This window comes from Sinocyclocheilus anshuiensis, unplaced genomic scaffold, assembly GCF_001515605.1.
Source record: "Sinocyclocheilus anshuiensis isolate Anshui unplaced genomic scaffold, SAMN03320099.WGS_v1.1 scaffold670, whole genome shotgun sequence".
Lineage (NCBI taxonomy): Eukaryota > Metazoa > Chordata > Actinopteri > Cypriniformes > Cyprinidae > Sinocyclocheilus > Sinocyclocheilus anshuiensis.
Genome location: NW_015546062.1, coordinates 487,758 through 507,850, shown reverse-complemented (window position 1 = coordinate 507,850; position 20,093 = coordinate 487,758). Strand labels below are relative to the sequence as shown.

The 20,093-nt window shown below is 35.7% G+C and overlaps 4 protein-coding genes across 6 annotated transcripts in view; 3 read left to right on the top strand and 1 right to left on the bottom strand.

Annotated features, from left to right (window-relative positions):
* Positions 1 to 3,973, top strand: part of LOC107699506 (F-box only protein 32-like) — a 7,116-nt gene extending 3,143 nt beyond the window's left edge. For both annotated transcript variants that reach the window (XM_016500777.1, XM_016500776.1), the window contains 5 exons: positions 620 to 713; positions 1,358 to 1,542; positions 2,697 to 2,879; positions 3,037 to 3,180; positions 3,309 to 3,973. In XM_016500777.1, coding sequence (XP_016356263.1) covers positions 620 to 713; positions 1,358 to 1,542; positions 2,697 to 2,879; positions 3,037 to 3,180; positions 3,309 to 3,398 — 696 coding nt within the window. In that variant the 3' untranslated portion in view covers positions 3,399 to 3,973. The remainder of the gene's footprint in view (positions 1 to 619; positions 714 to 1,357; positions 1,543 to 2,696; positions 2,880 to 3,036; positions 3,181 to 3,308) is intronic.
* Positions 3,974 to 6,132: 2,159 nt separating this feature from the next.
* Positions 6,133 to 9,687, bottom strand: LOC107699470 (PRELI domain containing protein 3A). Of its 2 annotated transcripts, XM_016500722.1 has the most exons (9): positions 9,517 to 9,553; positions 8,665 to 8,785; positions 8,422 to 8,590; positions 7,755 to 7,844; positions 7,546 to 7,616; positions 7,269 to 7,371; positions 6,786 to 6,861; positions 6,476 to 6,501; positions 6,133 to 6,435 (listed from the first exon to the last, which is right to left on the bottom strand). In XM_016500722.1, exons 2-7 carry the CDS (start codon positions 8,667 to 8,669, stop codon positions 6,790 to 6,792), a joined length of 510 nt encoding a protein of 169 aa, XP_016356208.1. In that variant the 5' UTR covers positions 8,670 to 8,785; positions 9,517 to 9,553; the 3' UTR covers positions 6,133 to 6,435; positions 6,476 to 6,501; positions 6,786 to 6,789. The 2 variants fall into 2 exon arrangements, with proteins under 2 accessions (XP_016356208.1, XP_016356207.1); XM_016500721.1 differs by lacking the exon at positions 8,665 to 8,785 and having other exon boundaries at positions 9,517 to 9,687.
* A 409-nt stretch (positions 9,688 to 10,096) lies between these two features.
* On the top strand, positions 10,097 to 13,991 carry LOC107699469 (uncharacterized). The gene is made up of 5 exons (XM_016500720.1): positions 10,097 to 10,197; positions 10,826 to 11,089; positions 11,225 to 11,275; positions 11,933 to 12,067; positions 13,260 to 13,991. The coding sequence occupies exons 1-5, from the start codon at positions 10,170 to 10,172 to the stop codon at positions 13,448 to 13,450; spliced, it is 669 nt and encodes a 222-aa protein (XP_016356206.1). The 5' UTR covers positions 10,097 to 10,169; the 3' UTR covers positions 13,451 to 13,991.
* A 3,150-nt stretch (positions 13,992 to 17,141) lies between these two features.
* LOC107699505 (TBC1 domain family member 31-like) overlaps positions 17,142 to 20,093 on the top strand; it is an 8,769-nt gene continuing 5,817 nt past the window's right edge. Inside the window, exons 1-7 of the mRNA XM_016500775.1 lie at positions 17,142 to 17,465; positions 17,552 to 17,692; positions 17,780 to 17,895; positions 17,979 to 18,157; positions 18,249 to 18,400; positions 19,284 to 19,443; positions 19,537 to 19,737. Coding sequence (XP_016356261.1) covers positions 17,383 to 17,465; positions 17,552 to 17,692; positions 17,780 to 17,895; positions 17,979 to 18,157; positions 18,249 to 18,400; positions 19,284 to 19,443; positions 19,537 to 19,737 — 1,032 coding nt within the window. The 5' untranslated portion in view covers positions 17,142 to 17,382. The remainder of the gene's footprint in view (positions 17,466 to 17,551; positions 17,693 to 17,779; positions 17,896 to 17,978; positions 18,158 to 18,248; positions 18,401 to 19,283; positions 19,444 to 19,536; positions 19,738 to 20,093) is intronic.

Genomic DNA, 20,093 nt, shown 5'->3' with positions numbered 1-20,093 from the left:
TATTATTATTATTATTATTTTATTTTTTTCTTTCAAATAAATGCAGCCTTGGTCTTTTAAAAACGTAAAAAATTGTACCAACCCAAACTTTCATCCTCCACATAAAGACTTTTGGAGCATCTGTCATCAGCGGCTCGCTGTAGGGGAGGGGGAGAATGACAATGCTCACATGTTGCTGGGTCGAGTGTGGGTCAGTGTTGCTCCATGATGTGGACTGTGCTGATATTACATGCCAGTCATGCCGCCCAACACAACACAGCTCTCACTATCTGCTCTTGGCTGTCCTTCCTTTTGAAAATGAACTTGGTGTTAGGAATCTACTCTTGTCAAGCTGATAGCATGCATATCCACAAACAGAATTACAGTAAAGTTAGCACTTTGTTTTACCGTCCATTTGAAGCATCTGAAGGAACTGTTACCTTTTGTCTTCAAAACGTCTAAACAATAACATTGCTGAACAGACATAAGCCAGAGTGCACTTGTACGGAGAGAGAGAGTGTCTCTTTTCTGAGCCCTTTGTTTTTGCCAAGGCTGAAGAGTGGAATATAACAGTCTGTAAGTAATGTTGGAACACACAGTCTCTTAGTCTGACCTCTGAAATTTATGTCTAACATTTCAGCTGCTGGAGCTGATCGCCAAGTCCCAACTGCCTTCGCTGAGTGGAGTGGCACAGAAAAACTACATGAACATTCTGGAAAGGGTTGTGCAGAAAGGTAAGCTTTCTTGCTAGTGTCTCACATCTTCACCATATCATTTGCAAAACCATTAGCCAATGTGAATCATCAACAATGTCTGTTTACATTTACATCTTCACAAAGATTATTTACTCAGAGGCTTGTACTGAAATTCTCTTGTGTTTAATAAGAAATAAAAATTAGGCAACAAAGTATTTGTTAATTCTGTTGTCTGTAATCTCTCGCAACAAAATTAGTTTGGTGGGCTTGACCAGTAGCTCATAGCTGAATGGAAATTTCATAATTGCCTGCACTGGAAAGAGCAACAAGCCTCAGAGAGCAAACAGGAATGTCAGATGTATTGTAAACCAAAAGTCGTCTCAGCTAAACAAAGGTGCAGGTTGTTATGGGAAACTAAACTGCTCACTTTGTAGGCTACGTCATACTCAAACCGCTTTATTCATTTACCTGTCACTCTTCTTATTCTTTGGTTTATGATTTAAATGTCCTAATCATAACGGAAAGGTATTCTGTTTTGATATGTGGGTTATGAAAGCAAAGCATCAGGCATGAACTTAAAGTATCCTGTGACAGACACCAGATCCGGTCAACACTGTTGGACACATGTTGTTGTGCGTCCTTGAACTGTTAGTTACTAACTAAACATTTGCCCTCTTTTTCAGTTCTTGAGGATCAGCAGAATGTTCGACCGATTAAGGAACTGCTGCAGACGCTATATGCGTCGTTGTGCAGTCTGGTTCAGGACATGGGCAAGTCTGTCCTGGTGGGGAACATCAACATCTGGGTGCATCGCATGGAGAACATACTGCAGTGGCAACAGCAGCTTGACAACATTCAGATCAATAGGGTAAGTGTAAAACTCACTTTTTTTTATTTCGTTAAAGGGATAGTTCACCCAAAAATGAAAATTCTAGCATCATTTATTCACCCTTATGTTTCAAACCTCTGAGACTTTCTTCCTCTGTGGAACACTAAAGGAGAAGTTTAGCAGAATGTTTTAGCTGCTCTTTTCTGTGAAAGGAAAGTGAATGGATGGAAGCTTGAAATATGGTTTAAAAAACCAACACAGAAGCACCATAAATTTTACTTGTGGACTAAAGCTAAACATCAACTTAAAGGGATACTCCACCCCAAAATGAAAATGTTGTCATTAATCACTTACCCCCATGTCGTTCCAAACCCCTTAAAGCTTCGTTCGTCTTCGTTACACAATTTAAGATATTTTGGATGAAAACCGGGAGGCTTGTCCTTGACTGTCTGATTAACTGCCAAGTAAATTACACTGTCAAAGTCCAGAAAAGTATGAAAGACATCGTCAGAATAGTCCATCTGCCATCAGTGGTTCAACCATAACATTATGAAGCGACGAGAATACTTTTTGCACGCGAAGAAAACAAAAATAACTACTTTATTCAACAATTCGTCAGAATAGCGTACGCTGCTTGCGTTCAGCGGATATTCTCCAAAATGGCACTACGGTGATGCGGAGAGACACAGAGGAGACGAATTGTTGAATAAAGTCGTTATTTTTGTGTTCTTCACGTGCAAAAAGTATTCTCGTCGCTTCATAATGTTATGGTTGAACCACTGATGGCAGATGGACTATTCTGATGATGTCTTTCATACTTTTCTGGACCTTGACAGTGTAATTTACTTGGCAGTCAATGGGACAGTCACAAGCCTCCTGGTTTTCATCCAAAATATATTAAATTGTGTTCCGAAGACGAACACAATTACGAACACAATTACTTTTACGGGTTTGGAACAACATGGGGGTAAGTGATTAATGACAATTTTCATTTTGGGGTGGAGTATCCCTTTAAGTTTTAGTTGACCGTAATAACGCTGGTAAATTATTTATTTTTTTTTTTTTGGAGGTAAGCTATTCCTTTAAGCTACAAAAAAACAACAACAACTGTTTGATGGCGTACAGAACATACTTTATATTGTGCTCAGATCATGAATGTAAACAGAAACTTTCTTCTTCTTTCATTTGTCCAGCCCACAAACACAGGGATGACCTTCATTGATCTTCCGGCTAGCTTACAGCTGAACATCATGCACCATCTCTCAGATGGACGAGATCTGGTTAGCCTGGGTCAAGTATGCCCTGACCTAAGTGTGCTGACAGAAGATCGGCTGTTGTGGAAGAAACTCTGCCAGTATCACTTCTCAGACAGACAGGTAGACGTTTGTGGCTCTTCAAATGGAATGTAACGCATTTAAGGTCTTACTTGATGGCAGAGAAGATGAATCTTGCATATTTATGGGACTGTTTATATCTTAAATCTTGCATGCAAACGCTAAATTTGGTTAGAGTAATTTGCTATGTTCTTCACAGATCCGCAAGCGCCTAATGTTGTCAGATAAAGGACATTTGGAATGGAAAAAGATGTATTTTAAGTTGTGCCGGTGCTACCCTCACAAGGAGCAGTACAGTGACACATTACAGTTCTGCACACATTGCCACATCCTGTTCTGGAAGGTGAGACTAAATTCATTTCTAGCTCTTCACATTTTATTTGAAAATACATCACTCTTTTATTTATTTTTTTTTCATGTAAAGTCCTTTTATGGCAATAACTGATTTTTTTTTTTTTCTGTTCACTTCAGGATACAAACCATCCTTGCACTGCCAATAACCCAGAGAGCTGCTGCAAGGCCGTGTCTCCACAGGGTTTCATCAACCTTTTCAAGTTCTAGGGGGCGCTGCATTGCTGCCATGTAAATAGTGTCAATAGTGCAAAGGATTCCTGGATGACTTGAGGCAGGGAAAAATGGGGTTGCATTAGAAGCAGGTGTCATAATGTTTTGTGGAGAAGTTTGGAAACTGAATGTACTCTAAATATGCAAGATGAGAAACTATGTGTTGGGGGTCTGTGTATTTATAAAGGATTTATTTTTTATTTATTCAGCATGGATCGTGTTTACTTCAAGAAAAGTTACATTTAAGGATAAGAAAAAGGGTGTTTAAATTGATCCTACATGCATAAAAAGTTGCCATTGTGCTGTCAGGATGCCCTAGTTTCTTCTGTGAATATAATATAGGTTTGATTTTTGGCAACACAAACATTTATTGTTTGAATTTCAGATAGCATAATTGGTGCTTTAGCAAGTGCATGGGAATGTTTACCAAAATGGCCTTAACACTGGTGTGCAATACTTTTCCAAGTACTTTTTTTTTTTTTTTTTTCACTTTTATACATTTGATATTTTTAGTGGTTTGCAATTTAAGTGTGCTTGTTTTTCTAAACCGTAAATACATGAGTATGTTGTAAGCAGATCTGAAGTGTAAACTCATCCAAGGTGCCTTATTCTGAGTGGTCATAAGCAAATTTAAAAGCTGTCATTCATTTGCAGATGGTTCTTTCTGAATAAATCTTCTGAATCCTATTAATTCAGCTTTATATGGGAATCGATGAATAAAGTATTTAGTGTAGTGAATTTATCACAGTTCACAATAACCTAAACTTTTCCATGTTTTGGATCTTTTTTTCCAACTTGTAATTTCAATGCTTACTATGTTATCTTTGGTATTTGAAGAACATATTTGGCAAAGAAATACAAGCAACAAGATCTATAAATAACAAGAAGTCACTGGTCCTACTGATATAATCCACAATCTATCATTGCCTGGCAAGTTTTTACTGCTGTCTTGTGTACAAGAGATGTTTTTTTTAAATATGAGTTGAATATGTCTGGTGGTTGGTTTTTTTCTTTAAATACAGATGTGGTCTATAAATATTTATTTGTAATACTGGGTTCTTGTATTTACATGAATTCAACTCCGACTGCATCACAAAATGCACTAAATAATTCCGTACTAAAAATGTATATATTTTTATAGATTAGTTTTACTGTTGAATTACACGTTGCTATTTTGACATTAAAATATGTCTCAAGAAAATATATTGTGCTATGAGTCATAAAAATCTCATTAACAACAACTTTTATGCAGTCATGTGCTGCATATTTTGCTATAACAAAACATTACCAGCAATAAACGGCACAATTAACCAAAACTGACCCTTCACTGTTGGAATCTGTATCCACTGTGGTAATGTATGCATTAACACAATGTGCATACCCATTCAAATAAATACACATCACAGAAAAACTAGCATTAAAAAAAACTCAAATTTTATTTTGTTTCTTTGAATAAATTCCTCATCCTCCACATAAGAGAAAAAACAGAGTTTGGGATTGCATTAAAAGAACATTTAATACCATGGCATTTAAGATACTTTATTAGCATACATTACGCATGACTTATTTGCCCCCAGACCAAACAAAAAATTGCATTAAAATGTCACCGTTGAATGAGAAATGGAGCCATCATCAGGACTGTTAAGATTTTCTGCTGTGCCTTAATTAACAAAAGGCTCGAGTATGACTGTCAGGCAATATGTTATAAAGACATTTCAGTCTCTTCAACAATATCAAAGCTGAAAATATTACGTTATGAAATATATAATTCTGAAATTCATCTGGCACTGTTAGATGACTCAATTACAGTACAAACCAAGTTTAAGTTTGTTTGCTTCTGTTTGGGTGGTGTTTCATCATGCTTTTTTTTCCAGTGGAGGAGCTTTACGCAATGTCAAGTAGGTTATTTCGTTTTTCCTAAGACCTGTAGTTCTATGACTAGTGAAATAATTGTTTAATTAGCTTTGACATTGATGACCTTTTCATTATACTTCATTGAAACAATACAATTAGGGAAACAATTAAAGAGGTTACAAATATACAATTACAAGGCAGTCTTTAAGTCTAATAAATTAATAAAAAAAAAAAGATGCTGGGACAAACAGAAAAAGAAACAAAAACGAATTCACACAAGACGTTCGCGGTCCGCCCATTTCAGCTTTTCGAGCGTAATTTAATATTTTTTTAAATAGTTTTTCTTCTTAAATTCGCCAATAGGGGGCTCCATAAGACCTTAACAACTATTTGTTTATACACTTTGACAAGCAATGTTTTAAAAATCAAAAAGTTTACAAATGTATAACAAGTTTGTTGAAGTCGATACACTGAACTGTTAAAGAAAGTAGGCAGTTAATAATTTAACAAATATATGCATTGTAACATTTTTTCCCACGAAATAAAGCAAACATGCTTTTCATACTGAACCGCAGCAATAGTATAATAAAATAATGTTTTTTATTTTTTAAAACATAACCATAAATAAGCATTCATTCATATCATTCTACTAAACAAACTAAAAAGCCTTTACAAATAAGCTGACAATATGTTCACAATGTGTAAAGAAGCAACATAAACTTATTTGAAATATAGAACGTTCTTTTAAAGTAAACACTACAAAATGACTTTTAATAAGTTATAGTATCTATCCTACAAGTTTTAGTTAGACTTTATCGGTTAATTACACTTTATGACTGTCCATGCAAACAACAAAATTAACTCATATTCCCCTTAATCATGTCTTTAAAAAAATTAAGAACACACCAAAAATATAATTCAATTCCTAGATATTCTAAACTTTAATGTGCTTAATTCCAAATTAACATCCAATCGATACTGTGATTCCTGTTATGGCATTAAAAGAACTCTAAAATAAGAGGTAGTCAGTGCAGTGCATACATATTTTGTAGCTACATTCAAAACTCTATACAGTTTTGTCTGTAATAGTGCAATTTGATGAGGTTTTAAATAAAACAGTGCCTAAATGAGCACTAATTTGACTACCTTCGAGTACAAACATCAACACAAAGAGAGATTGGGCAAATTCACGCAGGCCAGATGTGGTTTCAGAGCTGGTGCTGCTGTCGCTGCTCACTCATGGGCTCTGAAAGCACAAATAAAACACATATTTATAAAAAGTAAATGAATATTATATTTAAAAAAATTGGGCCTTGTCTATGTCTCAATTACATTAAAAACGTATGTTTATTATAAAAAATAAATATATATACATATGTATATTTGTATAGAGAATAACATTTAAAATATTTATTTTGCAAACATTTAAATGTTATTAAATAACCTATGGTACTAATGCATATGACAAAACTCACTATGTGTCATTTCTGTTTTGCACCAGCCAAAAACAGGTGCTAGATGAAACATTACCTGTTCAACACAAGTCACACAAAGGGACATTTTCCCTTTCAGAGTTTTGAATGATCCATTCAATGGCGTCCCATCCCTATGACAAAAAAACCTTTAGAGCTTCATACTTTATTTAGAGGCTTGTATAATGCTTCATCTATGGTATATAAAATCATATCAAACTGTTTTTATAGTTGCTAAGAGACTAAAACAATTAATGAAACTAAACTAAAATAAAAAAAAAAGAATCCACAAAAACAACAGGGTTTCCTAGATAGGGACAAAACCACATTATCAGTGCTTGAAGTTGCTTATTTTTGGTCCTTCTCTGATTGTGTCAGCAGGAAAATAGGAACTACTAAGTTCCCATTTATTCAGAGAATAGCAAACTTTCATCAAGGACTTGTAATAAACACGTGACATGGTGACACGATGTTGAGTGGGATATTCCAGGGATATTTGGTCAAATGAATATTTTTCATTACATTATACAAAATGATTGACCTTTCTTGCATTGGCTGACATGGTTAGAGCCATCAGTCCCTCGAGGTAGCTGCTCAGACTGACCCCCTTCACCGTGATGATCGCCTCTTGGGTTAATACAGTGCTGCAAAAGTAAAGCAAACATCATTTTCAGAAACTTAATATAAGTTTGATATATAATTTAACATATTATTGCTTTCTATTTGTATGGCTTGCATGTATGTGTATAGATATTCATGCAGATATTACAATTAGATGACAATTATGTTAAATACGCTTACAAATGGATTTTACTTACACTTCTGGATTTTCTGGATGAGGCCTGTAGACAAGCCTTTCATCAACTGATATAAAATTAGTTAGGGTTATCTGTAGAAGAAAAGGAATTTCTTTAGTACAGCGTGAAAATAAGATGTGAATTCATAAAACCACTTTCTATTAAGAAAATAATCTGATTAGAATAGCTTTCTATAATGCATAGCTGTCGAATGTTGAACAAAAACTCACGTTTGTTGAGCAAAGCTCCATTTTTTTCTCTTCTGGGTCCACAATGGAATGTTCTTTTACATATGTGATGGTCCGATTTGTCCCTAAAATCTATGGGGAAAAAATTAAGGTCCTTATAAGCCCAGTTGTTCTCAGTCAGGAGGCCCCAGCAAACTTCCAAGAGAGCCTCAATATGACGTAAAATTATTTAAAATAAGCCAAAACACAACATATTTCTTATTTTAATTCACCACCTCAACTACGTTTTTTCCCATTGTCTTGAAAAACCTGGATATATGAGGTAGTCTTATATTAAAAGCTTGATTTGTAGTTATGCTAAGCTCTAACATATTTATCAGGTAAAAATGATCAGTTAAAAATATTGTTTACAGATCCTTATCCTTAATCTTTATTCAGTAATCCATGAACAACTGGAAAACATGGGGCCTTTGAATATTGTTGTGGACAAAAGAGGCCCTGGGAGTCAAAAACATTGCAAACCACTGTTGCGCACTGTAAGAGTGTTATATACACTTTCATATTGCTAAAACTATTAAATATCGCTTCAGATTGTTAATTGAACTGTTAATTATGTGCTTTGGAGGTAAAATATACATGACATGTGAGATGTAAAAGCTGTTATGTAAATAAGACAATATATTTAGCAGTGTGATGCATATCTTCTAACCGCTCTGACAACCGCTGGAAGCCCCCACTCCGTGCTGAGGAGCCGATGACTGTGTAGACGTCCATGTGTGTCCAAGTTCCTGTCAAGAACGTCCACTCCAACAACACTAGGGTTCATTGGATTAGGATACTTCCTCATAGCCGCTTTGATCACAGTCTCCCAAGGGTAGCTGTGTGAATACAATCAAAAACATCACAATAGATTTCAGCGGTTTATAGGGAACATCACTATACTGACACTGACCTCATAGGCAAAACACATTCAAGGGAAATTTAGCTTAAATGCGAGGAGGAAGAATTTTTTGCCAGTGTAGTTCATCATTATCAACAACAAACATCACATCCATAACAAGAGAGGCTGGGACCTTAAATAAAGGTTAGTTTGAAATCATTAATTTCCACATAATGAATCATTTCTGAGTGAAACTAATGACTTCATTTAAAAACAAAAAAAGAAACTTTGAAATATACTGGTTTTGCACAGTTCTGTTTTGGAGGTCTGTTGAATTATGATGCATCATGAATCGAGTTGGTTTGGTGGTTTTAGTTGGTTTAAGGTGGTCTTAGCTCGTTTGAGGTGGTCTCGTCGGCTGGTTTAGCTTGGTAATCAAACAAATCCCTTCTAAAACAGTCAACTGACCAGCCAGGTTGAAAAACCATCAGCTTAGGTTGTTTATCAATATGGAAATAGACCACATTTTAGTCAACTTTTACAATTTACTGACAGGCAGGGGAAAAAAATCAATGTCACTAGGTTTCCGTAAAAAACACTAAATAATATATAACTACATTTATGAGTTTTTTTAGTAACAGTTGTGAATAGTAACAGTGAGTCGTGTAAGGACATTGCGCATAACTGTAATAGACGTTCACAGACAAGCAACCGGCTAGGCCCAAATTAATGCATATTCGCAACTATCGCTTAGATTTGTGTAATGTGCAAGAATTAATTGCTTAAAAGCTAAAAGTGTCCAAAGGAGGCGAGTTATGCTGATACTAGCGCTACCAAAGGGAATCGGGATGCAAATCATGACAGAGAGGATGCTGGAATCTGTGCATGCAAGCGCTGCATTCGCCCTGAACGCTGCTTGTCTACCTGAATATGTGCTCAGTGCTCCAAATCTTCATTTTTGCGACAATTTGAATGTGCCTCCAAACAATGGTGGACTGTAGATCTCATACATTCATATTTTCACGCTCTGCTCCCATCATACCGGCTTCGAGATGCTCCTCATCTAATCAAGTGCAACGGAACCTCCCTGTTAGAACAGCAACTACCAATAGAAATCAAGCTTTGTGCTACTGACGCTTGTAGACAACTTGATGTACATCAGTGTTGCGCTACAAACGTGCAAAAGTGGATTTATGGTTGATAAATAATGTGTTGTTAATTTAAACGCTCGGCAATATTAGACGCACAATAAACTAGATTATTTACTCTGTTTCTGTTCAGTTGACTGATAAAGACATACATGTAAGTGTAGCCTATTAGTGCCGCTAAATTGCGTTTGTTGAAGATGAAGCACATATTTAAGACTTAAAACTTTTGCTGTTGTTGTTCGCATGACATTAAAAGCTGCGGTTAACCACAATGACATAATGCACATGGGGAAATTCTTATCTGGAAATTCCTTTTCTTAACGCGCATGCGCATTTACTCCTACGTATATCAATGGAAGTAGTGTTTCGTTTTCAGATGCCACCAGAGCTACTTTACCTTGTGGTGTTATTTATTGCTACAAGTAATAGATGGACAGCACGGTTGTTATACCTCCTGGTAAGTTTCTAACTCATAGCCCACATCTTCTTTTGCCACATGCTGTGTTTAGTTACTTTGTTTTGGGAAAGTAAAGAATGTGACAAGTAAAAAGGAAGCGCAAAAAATCAGTATAGCTGTCAATCAACTGTTGTTTTCAGTAGTAGGCTAAAGCAAATACAGGGTGAATGATGCAAAACAGTTATTGGTACAGTATATTCGCAATGGAACACGGATTAAAACGTTGTACTTTAAATATTTTAGTTATTTTTTAATGCCACAACCCTCCGAAAAGTAAATTCTTAAGAGCAATATGTCATTTCAACTGATTTCGATTGATAATTCTAGATTTTTTAGCACAAATAATGACTGTTAGATAAAATGGCTTGTGATTTAAATTTTTTATCAAATATGTTTTCTGCCATTTAAATAGGCTACTACAAAATCGCAGCAACTTTGTTTTATGAACAGTTTCTGAAAGTCACTGTCCCACTTTCTTTAACATGTTAAGATCATGGCAATTGAGTATTAAACTTGTTTGTCCCACTTTATCAGTACAACTTTTAATGCATTTATTGGATGTACTAGGCTACATCCTGTCTACATTCTTGTGTTGTAAACAGCCCTCTCTTGTTCTTTTCCCCAATAGATAAACAATTACAGCGCTATTTGGGCTCCCTAAGTAAGTGTATGACTGGGTATTTGGTTCAAAGGATGTCCAGCTGTTTGTCCCGATGCCGCACAATCACGGCGTACGAAGCACAGGTTATCACATCCCAGCCCACGGACATGCAGAAAGCATCCAGGCTGATGCAGGTTGTCATTAAAAAAGGTCAAAGTGCATGCAGTTCGTTCCTCACATGCCTTGGAATTTGTGACCCGGTGTTGTATGAGCATGTTACTGGATTCCCAGGTAGGACAATCTATCAAAAATTAATGCTTTAAAAAAAAAAATAGATATTTGCCACTGTCTGAATTGTTTATTCATTACTTATTTTTCTATTTCTTTCTGTTTCTTCTTTTCTTTCATGCATTTTCTATCATTCAGCACAATTTAATGAAGAGGACCATCAACATGTAGAGCAAATTCCTCTCTCAGGTAGATATTTTTGCATTTTTTGCCTTACTGGTGATATATCTGGTCATAGACTATTTATTTTTTGCTCTGTTGTTTTAGGAAGCATCAGGAATATCCCCTGTTGAAAAATCCAGCATATGCTGGTTAGATACGTTTTGAAGCATGGCTGCTGGTTTGAGCTGGTTTAAACTGGTCATGTGCTGTTCATGAGCTGGTTTAAGTTGTACCTAAGCTGGTCCTGAGCAGGAGCTATAGTTGCTTAGGACCAGCACCATGACCAGCTAAGGACAAGCTTAAACCAGCTCATGACCAGCTAAGGACCAGCTTAAACCAGCTCAAACCAGCCATGCTGCCATGCTTCAAAATATACCTAACCAGCGTATGCTGTTTTTTTCAACAGGGTCAGTAGAGAAATTATTTTGCAGTTCCTGTTCAGTGGTTAATATACCACCTTACTTCCTGTTGTTGTCTCATTCTTGTTTGAAAGATTACCTCACCCACTTAGTATTACAGGTATTGCTATGAAAAAAACGCATACTTTACTTCTCAAAAGTATGCATGACTAAGAGCCTTGTTTTGCTGTCCCACATCCCTTTGATGCAATGTGTCATGTCGTTGCTCATATTGATGTCTTTTGTCTTTTGTTTTTTGTCTTCTCTTTTTGTCTTCCCTTTTCAGAAAAATTGCAATTTACACCTTGTGTTATAAACATACAAAACTCTTCCCTGACCAACTGTATTATTGGGAACAACAATCGCCAATGCATTACCTGTGAACAGCATTCTTTGCTCGCTCAGAATGATGCAAGCGATGGTAAGTGTCTGTGCAGCAGGAAATATAGGTCAAATTCTTCTAGGGTTATAGAGGTTATATATATATGCATGAACAGTTTATTGTATTTTATACATTTATATAAAATGGAAACATAACATATATAACTATTTAATACTATTTTTTTTTTAATTATATTAGTTTACTTTTTGTCACGTGAATTAGGATAACAGTGTAATTTTAGACAATAGCAGGGTTTCTGCAGGTCTTAAAAAGGTGTTAAAAAGTCTTAATTCACCCCTTCCAAAAATGAAGGCCAGAGAATAGATCTTGAATTGGAGCAGAAAGTCTTAAAAGTTGCAAACAAATAAATAAATAATAAATCTTCCTCGGTAATTTTCTTGTTTTCCAATACAATCATTATATTAAAGGGGTCTTATGACGTTGATAAAAAGAACATTATGTTGTGTATTTGGTGTAATGAAATGTGTTTATCTTAACTTTTATAAAGAATATCTCTTTGGGTTTGAGACTTTAGTCTTTGCAACTGTAGGGATCTTATCTATTCACGAACAGCTTGTAACACTCCAAAGAGAAAGGAAAACTTGAAATCGCATCATATGACCCCTTTAAGATACATTTACTTGATATGCAAATTGAGCACATGAAGCCTTGTTTTCTGAGCAATTGAAGAAAATAACATTAATTAATGCTTAAAACAGCAAAATCAAACATCTGTCAACAGGGAATGAAAATCTAATTTATTTTGTCTGAATTAAGTTGATTTTTCTGAGCCCATTGCCACATATTTGATCAAAAACCACTCCATTTTGATCAATTTCTCAGAAAACAAAACTTCCTGTTTTATGTCATTTTGCTTCTCACGTAAATGTATCTTCATTTAAGAATCTTTAGACATTTGCGGTGGAAAATAAGACAAAATACTGATTAATATATTACTTTTTTACAGTGTGATCAGAAGGTACAGTAAAAGTTCTTTCCATATTTTAGTGATTGGGAGCAGAGGTATTCTCGTTATAAACTCATTATTTATTCATGTCTGTCTTCTATTGAAAAATGGACTTTAAAACTCTTTAAATTTACCTTTATAAAACCTGCAGAAACCCTAAATAGAGTATTATAAAAATGATTGTATATATGAATAATAATTTAAAAAAAAAAACTTTTTATTTCATTTATTATTATTATATATATATTTTTTTTTTACAAACAGTGAATGAAATGCCGGATATTCAGAGCAGTGATCAACTGATCCCAGTGCAGGACACAATAAGTGTCAACAGCATTCACATGGAGAGATCCGACATAGAGTATGTTATTATAGGCGACCATAACAGTATGACAGTCACTGAGAACTCGGAGGTTGAGGAGGATACGGAGATTGAGCCAGAAGTGATTGGTTAATAGATGTGAAAAAGCCGGGCAGGAGGGCAGACTCGCAGTTTTGGAGAGCTGCGGATTGTCAACTCGCCTTACCGGGCCTGACCTATAATTGGACACTGAAAGCATAATATATGCTTTAAACTGACCAGTGCTCAGGTCCTCAGCAGGTGCTGCCAAATGCACTGAAACATTATCCTTTATCGTGGATTTTTCTAAACCTGTGTGCCTTGAGGTGGCAATGATATTTGATACTGCCTTGATTGTTACTGAACATGACTGCTACTGACTGTTTCTCATGTTTTAATGGGTACACCAATATTTATTTGGTCAACAGAAATGTATGAAAGCAAATACGTTGACTGACACTGCAATCATTGCAAGTCTTTTATAAGCTTGAGCTTTCTGTAATGATACATAAGTAATGTTTACAGTCTTATGTCTTTCAATAATATTTGTATATATAACTTCTAATATCTATTGATATTAATTGTGATAGATACTCCTGATGTTTCAATAGATATTCTGTGATAGCATCTCAGTGTATTCCTTTATTCTTTTTTTTTTGGAATTTCTAATAATTGTATGTATGTTGCTAAGTGATATGACATGTAAGGTACTGTACAGTCATTTTATGTATACTGAAGAAGGAATGTAGCTGACACATTTGTGATTCTGGAGTAACCAATTTTCATTGGTACTTATTGATTTATAATGCAATTTTGAGTTTTTTTGCCACCTTATCTCTGTTGTTTGATTCAACAAAAGTAGTTGGTAACTATTCATTGCGTTCCCAGTCTTATTATAGTCTCTATGCACCTTTAGCTAGAACTAATGGTAAAACTGGTTTTGAATATGCTGCACCTTCAGATTGGAACTCTCTTCAAATGACACTGCGGCTAAATCAGTTGGTGTCTTTCAGTAATTTTAAAACATTTATGCGCACAATAGAAAATGATGTAATGATTTGCAAATGCTTCTAATGCTGTACTTTTATTGATAGTTTATTGTTGTGATGTATTGTTGTTTGTTATATGTGTATTTGTATTACTGGGCCACCTATCTTGGCCAGGACATTCCTGTAAAAGAGATTTTTAATCTCAGTGAGGTTGTCTTCTGTTGTCCTCATTTGTAAGTCGCTTTGGATAAAAGCGTCTGATAAATGACTAAATAAATAAATAAAGGCTTAATTAATATCTTCTTAAAATATTTATTTAATTCATAGCAGTGGAGAGAAATCACAGACATTGAAAGCCTTGTCCAAGGAGGTCTGCAATCTAAATAAATGTCCTTTTTATTATTATATTATTATTATTATAGATATTTAATTCATAGCAGAGTATGTTCATTTAGACGTGTATTTTTATACATTTTCTGTATTTTAAATTACCTTTGCAAATTAAAAAATATAAGGGGACTTGTAATAAAAACTATGAAATCAGAATTACAAATTTAAACATTTTATTAATTTATTTGTATTATTGTTTATATACATGTATACATTGCTAAGAACTTAATTTGGACAACTTTAGAGGCGATTTTCTCAATATTTTGATTCAGATTCTAGATTTTTTTTTAAATAGTTGTATCTCAGCCAAATACATCAACTGAAAGCTTATTTATTCATCTTTCAGATGATGTATAAATCTTAAGTTAAAAAAATGGACCCTTATGACTAGTTTTGTGGTCCAGGGTCACGCACATATATATATTTAATCACATAAGGTCACGTGACATTTCCTCACAATTACTCCAATACCCATAATGCTAACAAATGTTTACATACAAGAAGGCAAAAGGAAGGGGCTTACGAAACAGAGGTATATGATGTGAGGGAATATATGGGGTCAAGGTATGGAGAATATATGCACATTTTCACAGATGCTTCAAAGGATCCAAAAACAGGTCATGTGGGCTCTGCACTCGTAATGCCAAAGTTGAAAGTGAATAAGAGCAGTAGAATATCAGATTGTTTATCAGTGTTCACTAGAGAGATGTTTGCAATAATTATGGCAATAAGGTGGATTAGTGAAGTTAAGATATCCAAGGCAGTAATATGTTCAGATTCAAGTTCAGCCCTAATAAGTTTGAATGAGCAGAAGTCAGAAACAAGACAAGATATGATAATAGAGATTTTTCAAGAATTATATTCACTTAAGCAAAATAGTATAGAAGTTCAGTTTCTGTGGGTACCGGCACATATTGGGTTGAGAGGTAATGAAGAGGCAGATAATTTAGCAAAAAAGGCCATAGAACGAGAAATAGTTGATATTCAGATTCCTCTTAGTAGGTCAGAAATTAAATCAATTATCAAAATGAATATTTGGAAATTATGGCAGCAGTATTGGGACATAGATACCAAAGGTAGGCATTTGTATCATATACAATCAACAGTGGATAAGGGAAGAGTATCAGGTTGGAGCAGAACTGAGGAGAACATGATTACAAGGTTGCGATTGGGGCATACAAGGTTGAACAGTACAATGCATTTAATAAGTAAACATCCAACAGGGCTATGTGAGGTATCTGAACACGCAGCGCCGGATGAGGCTCTATGAAGACTCTAAGCGGGTACAAGAATCAAGGGTGTTTGAACCGGCTCACATTGGGTTGAGATGTAATGAAGAGGCAGATAATTTAGCAAAAAAGGCCATAGAACGAGAAATAGTTGATATTCAGATTCCTCTTAGTAGGTCAGAAATTAAATAAATGATCAAAAGGAATACTTGGAAATTATGGCAGGACATAGATACCAAAGGTAGGCATTTGTATCAAATACAATCAACAGTGGATAAGTGAAGAGTATCAGGTTGGAGCAGAACTGAGGAGAACATGATTACAAGGCTGCGATTGGGGCATACAGGTTGGAACAGTCCAATCATTTAATAAGTAAACATCCAACAGGGAAATCAGCATCTAGACAGGATATACTTTATGAAATTTTACAGAATTTATATAGAATAAACCAAACAGGAGTAAGAGTAGAGTTTTTATGGATACCTGCCCATGTAGGTGTAGAAGGAAATGAGGAGGTGGATAAGCTGGCCAAGTCAGCATTGAGAAAAGAAGAGATTGACATAGAAATTCCTTTAAGTAAAACAGAAGTAAAAGGTATTATTAAAACAGCAGTTGGAAGTATGTGGCAAGACGTATGGAATAAAGAGTCAAAAGGGAGACACTTATTTAGTATTCAACAGAAAGTGGGGATTGAAAGAAAGGTATATGGAAACAGAAGAGAAGATACTGTTATAACCAGGATCCGTATAGGACACTCTAACCTTAATTATTCATTGCATATAATAGGAAAAAGTGAGTCAGATAGCTGCAGTTACTGTGGAATAACAGAAACAGTTGAACATGTGCTCTTACATTGTGAGGCATATAATAGACAAAGAAAGCAACTTGTTGAAAAACTAAGAGATATGGAAATCAATGACATTTCAATTATGAATGTATTTCAGAATGCACAGAAACATCTAAGGGTTTATGGTTTTCTTCTAAAATATCTGAGAGATACAGATTTGATTAGAATAATTTATTTATTTATTTTGTATTTTTTTATATTAGTAGTATACGTGTTCGTTCATCGAGGCCTCACACTCCATCCCAGTAGGTGGCGGAAATGCACCTTAAGCTGGTTTGCCAACCGCCATTAAACACAAAGAAGAAGAAGCAGAAGACGAAGAAGAAGAATAAGAATGTTTACAGACGTCACTTCCTCTAACTGAAACTTGCGTCTTGCTGCCTGGTTCTTTATTTAACAAACACTAGCAATAGCGTAAATGTTTTTTGGCACTATTGCAGTGAATCTCGACATGAGGTTAAGGTTTAAAAACGAGCATAACAGACACTCATTAATTAATTTATGAAAATCGTTTGCAGTCATTGAACTTCCCGCTGTGATGCTCGTTTGAGGCGGGAGGCTGTTTGCTGGAGTAGTTGGCGAGTCTAAGTGGATGCTAAAAATGCAAGTTACAGATATCGGGTCCAGAGAAGATGGGAAAATATGGCACAGAAAATCAGTATCATCAAAATATGGGTAAGTTTGATATAACCAGCTCGGAGCAAACTGTTTTATGCAATGAGAACAGATTCAATTTTGCATTTAACGTCATGTGTTACCAGCGTCTTGGCCACTGTGGTCCGAAACGCTCGTCAAACCAACACGGTTCGATTCCTGCAAGTGGCTTTTGACACCACAGGAGAGTCGTTTCTTGCTGGTGATCATCATGGCAATATTTATGTGTTTGATATTAGCAGAAACAGGTATATACTATATTTTCCCGTTTTATCTTTTCATACGTGTTCGGTTCTGTTGCTTTATCACATATTCTCGTATGTCTCCTTCGACAGATTCAAGCTGGTCCAGAAAACAGGCCAAGCATGTACAGCTTTAGCGTTCAACTTGAGAAGAACCACAGAGTTCCTGGCTGCTCTGGCCGATTATTCCTTTAAATGCTTTGACAAAGGTAAGACACATTATTAGAGGTTTCTCGTAAAGGCTTGCAAATGTTGAACTATTCTTCTAAGAAGCATAAACTATTTTTCCCAGACACCAGACAGCTAGTGAGCTGGATGCGGGGTCACGAAGGTGCCATTTCTTCCCTGTCCGTCCACAGTTCAGGCAGCTACGCCATCAGTACTTCCTCAGACACCGCTCAGCTCTGGAACCTTGATACCTTTCAGAGAAAGAGAAAGCTTAATGTTCGTCAGTCTGTTGGCATACAAAAGGTTAGACGTCACTTATCTGTACATAAGCATCATATTATAGTAACAACTCTGCGTCAGTCCCTCATTCTGTTTTTTTTTTTTTTTTTTGTAGGTGTTCTTTCTTCCACACAGCAACACCATTCTCAGCTGCTTTAGTGACGACTCCATTTTTGCTTGGGAGAGTGACACTCTTTTTTGCAAGTATCAGCTGCCTGTTCCACAGGACGGGCCCAGAATACACTACAGGACTTTTGCTGTTACACAGTAAGACTGTAACACTTACGCTGATGATACAAGGGGCAACTTTAAATCACGATCAATTAGGGGTAGGCGCTATACCGGTATGAACTACAGTCAGCAGATTATTTTTCAAAAGAAACCTCTGCAGGGTGATAAAGACTACACTGCGTAATTTTCCCGCTTATCATGCGGCCACTTGTCTGATAAGAAAAATAATTGAACGCAAAATATTAATTTTACATATTTAAATTACCTCAATATGACTCGCAGTACATACTTGAGCACTCCATTATCAGTTGTAGATGTTGTGGTTGTATCAATATGATTATGAATATACTTAAGATTCACAAATACCAAAACAACGTGTCTACACCAGACGCGAGTGGCGCGATGTGACAAAAGCAAATAGAACCCAGTGATGATCTCTGCTGTGGATGCGGCGCAACGTGACAAATCCATGACAGTAAACTGATGCCAGACGTGACACTGAAGACTGGAGTAATGATGCTGAAAATTCAGCTTTGATCAAAACATTCAAATAGTTTATTTAAATTGAGAGAGAGAGAGGGAGGCTATGTCCAATCCCTCACTTTTTCTAGTTATATAAGGTTAAAATATTTTACCTGTAATTGTTTTTCTCATATCGCAGTATAATATCGATATCGCCTGGACCGTGTAAAATATTGTGATATGAATTTTAGCTCATATCGCCCTCCCCGACCAATTTAAAGTATCCAGATAGAAATCTGTTACCCATTCTCAATGGAAAAGTGCCCAAGCAACATTGCTCAAAAAAGTTGCCTGGCAGAATTGCTCAAAAAGTTGCCCCGTGTATCATCAGCCTTAGACCGTAAATTTGCGACGCACAGACTAGTGTGTTGTAGGTAATCATTTTGTTTCTTTGTAGAGATGGGAAAACACTTGCTGCGGCTGGACGCTCCAGCTTGGTCCATTTATGGTGTCTGGACAGTCGACAGCTCTTGAGAGTAATACAAATGCCTCCAAATGTCAAATCAGTAAGATTTGTGGATTTCCTCCCAGATAGTTTTGATGGCGGATCCAACCAGGTGCTGATCAGTAGTCTGCTAACCTAAAAAACTTCTTATCCAGTTTATAGGTTTATTGTGGAAATGACTAATGCTGTAATATACTCTTCTCAGATTCTAGGTATTTTGAGCCAAGATGGCGTCATGCGCTTTATCAACATTCAGTCATGCAAGCAGATCTTTGAAATAGGGTTCCATGAGGATGCCATCACGTTGGCAGCCATTTGTCCTAAAGGCCACCATATTGTTGCTGTGATGGACAGTGGTGCTCTCAGAATCTATGATGTACGAAGCCTCACCCCAGAAATCAGTAAGGTAAATTTTGATTTATTGTTCTATTTTAAATAAATGCCTGAACGATCTATTATTCAAAGAATCCTGAAAAAAATATCTCATATTTCTTGAGCACCAAATCAGCACATTAGAATGAATTATAAAAAATCATGTCACACTCAAGAAAGGAGTAATGGTGACACAGCTTTGCTACCACAGGAATGAATTACATTATTAAAATATATTAAAGTATAATACAGTAAAAACAGTAATATTGTGGTCAAAAAATACAGCCTTGATGAGCATTAGAAACTTATTTCAAAAATATTAAAACCACTCACCAACCACACACTTTTGAATATATGTTGGTATATGTATGTGTTTTATATATATATATA

Excerpts from the sequence above, each read along its gene's own strand:
- LOC107699470 (XM_016500721.1), bottom strand. The coding sequence starts at position 9,548 with ATGAAGATTTGGAGCACTGAGCACATATTCAG. Across the intron at positions 7,372-7,545 it reads CATCCAGAAAATCCAGAAGT|CACTGTATTAACCCAAGAGG; the intron begins GTAAGTAAAATC and ends TTACTTTTGCAG. Across the intron at positions 6,862-7,268 it reads TGTCAGCCAATGCAAGAAAG|GGATGGGACGCCATTGAATG; the intron begins GTCAATCATTTT and ends TTTTTGTCATAG.
- LOC107699469 (XM_016500720.1), top strand. The coding sequence starts at position 10,170 with ATGGACAGCACGGTTGTTATACCTCCTG. Across the intron at positions 10,198-10,825 it reads CACGGTTGTTATACCTCCTG|ATAAACAATTACAGCGCTAT; the intron begins GTAAGTTTCTAA and ends TTTCCCCAATAG. Across the intron at positions 11,276-11,932 it reads AGAGCAAATTCCTCTCTCAG|AAAAATTGCAATTTACACCT; the intron begins GTAGATATTTTT and ends TTCCCTTTTCAG.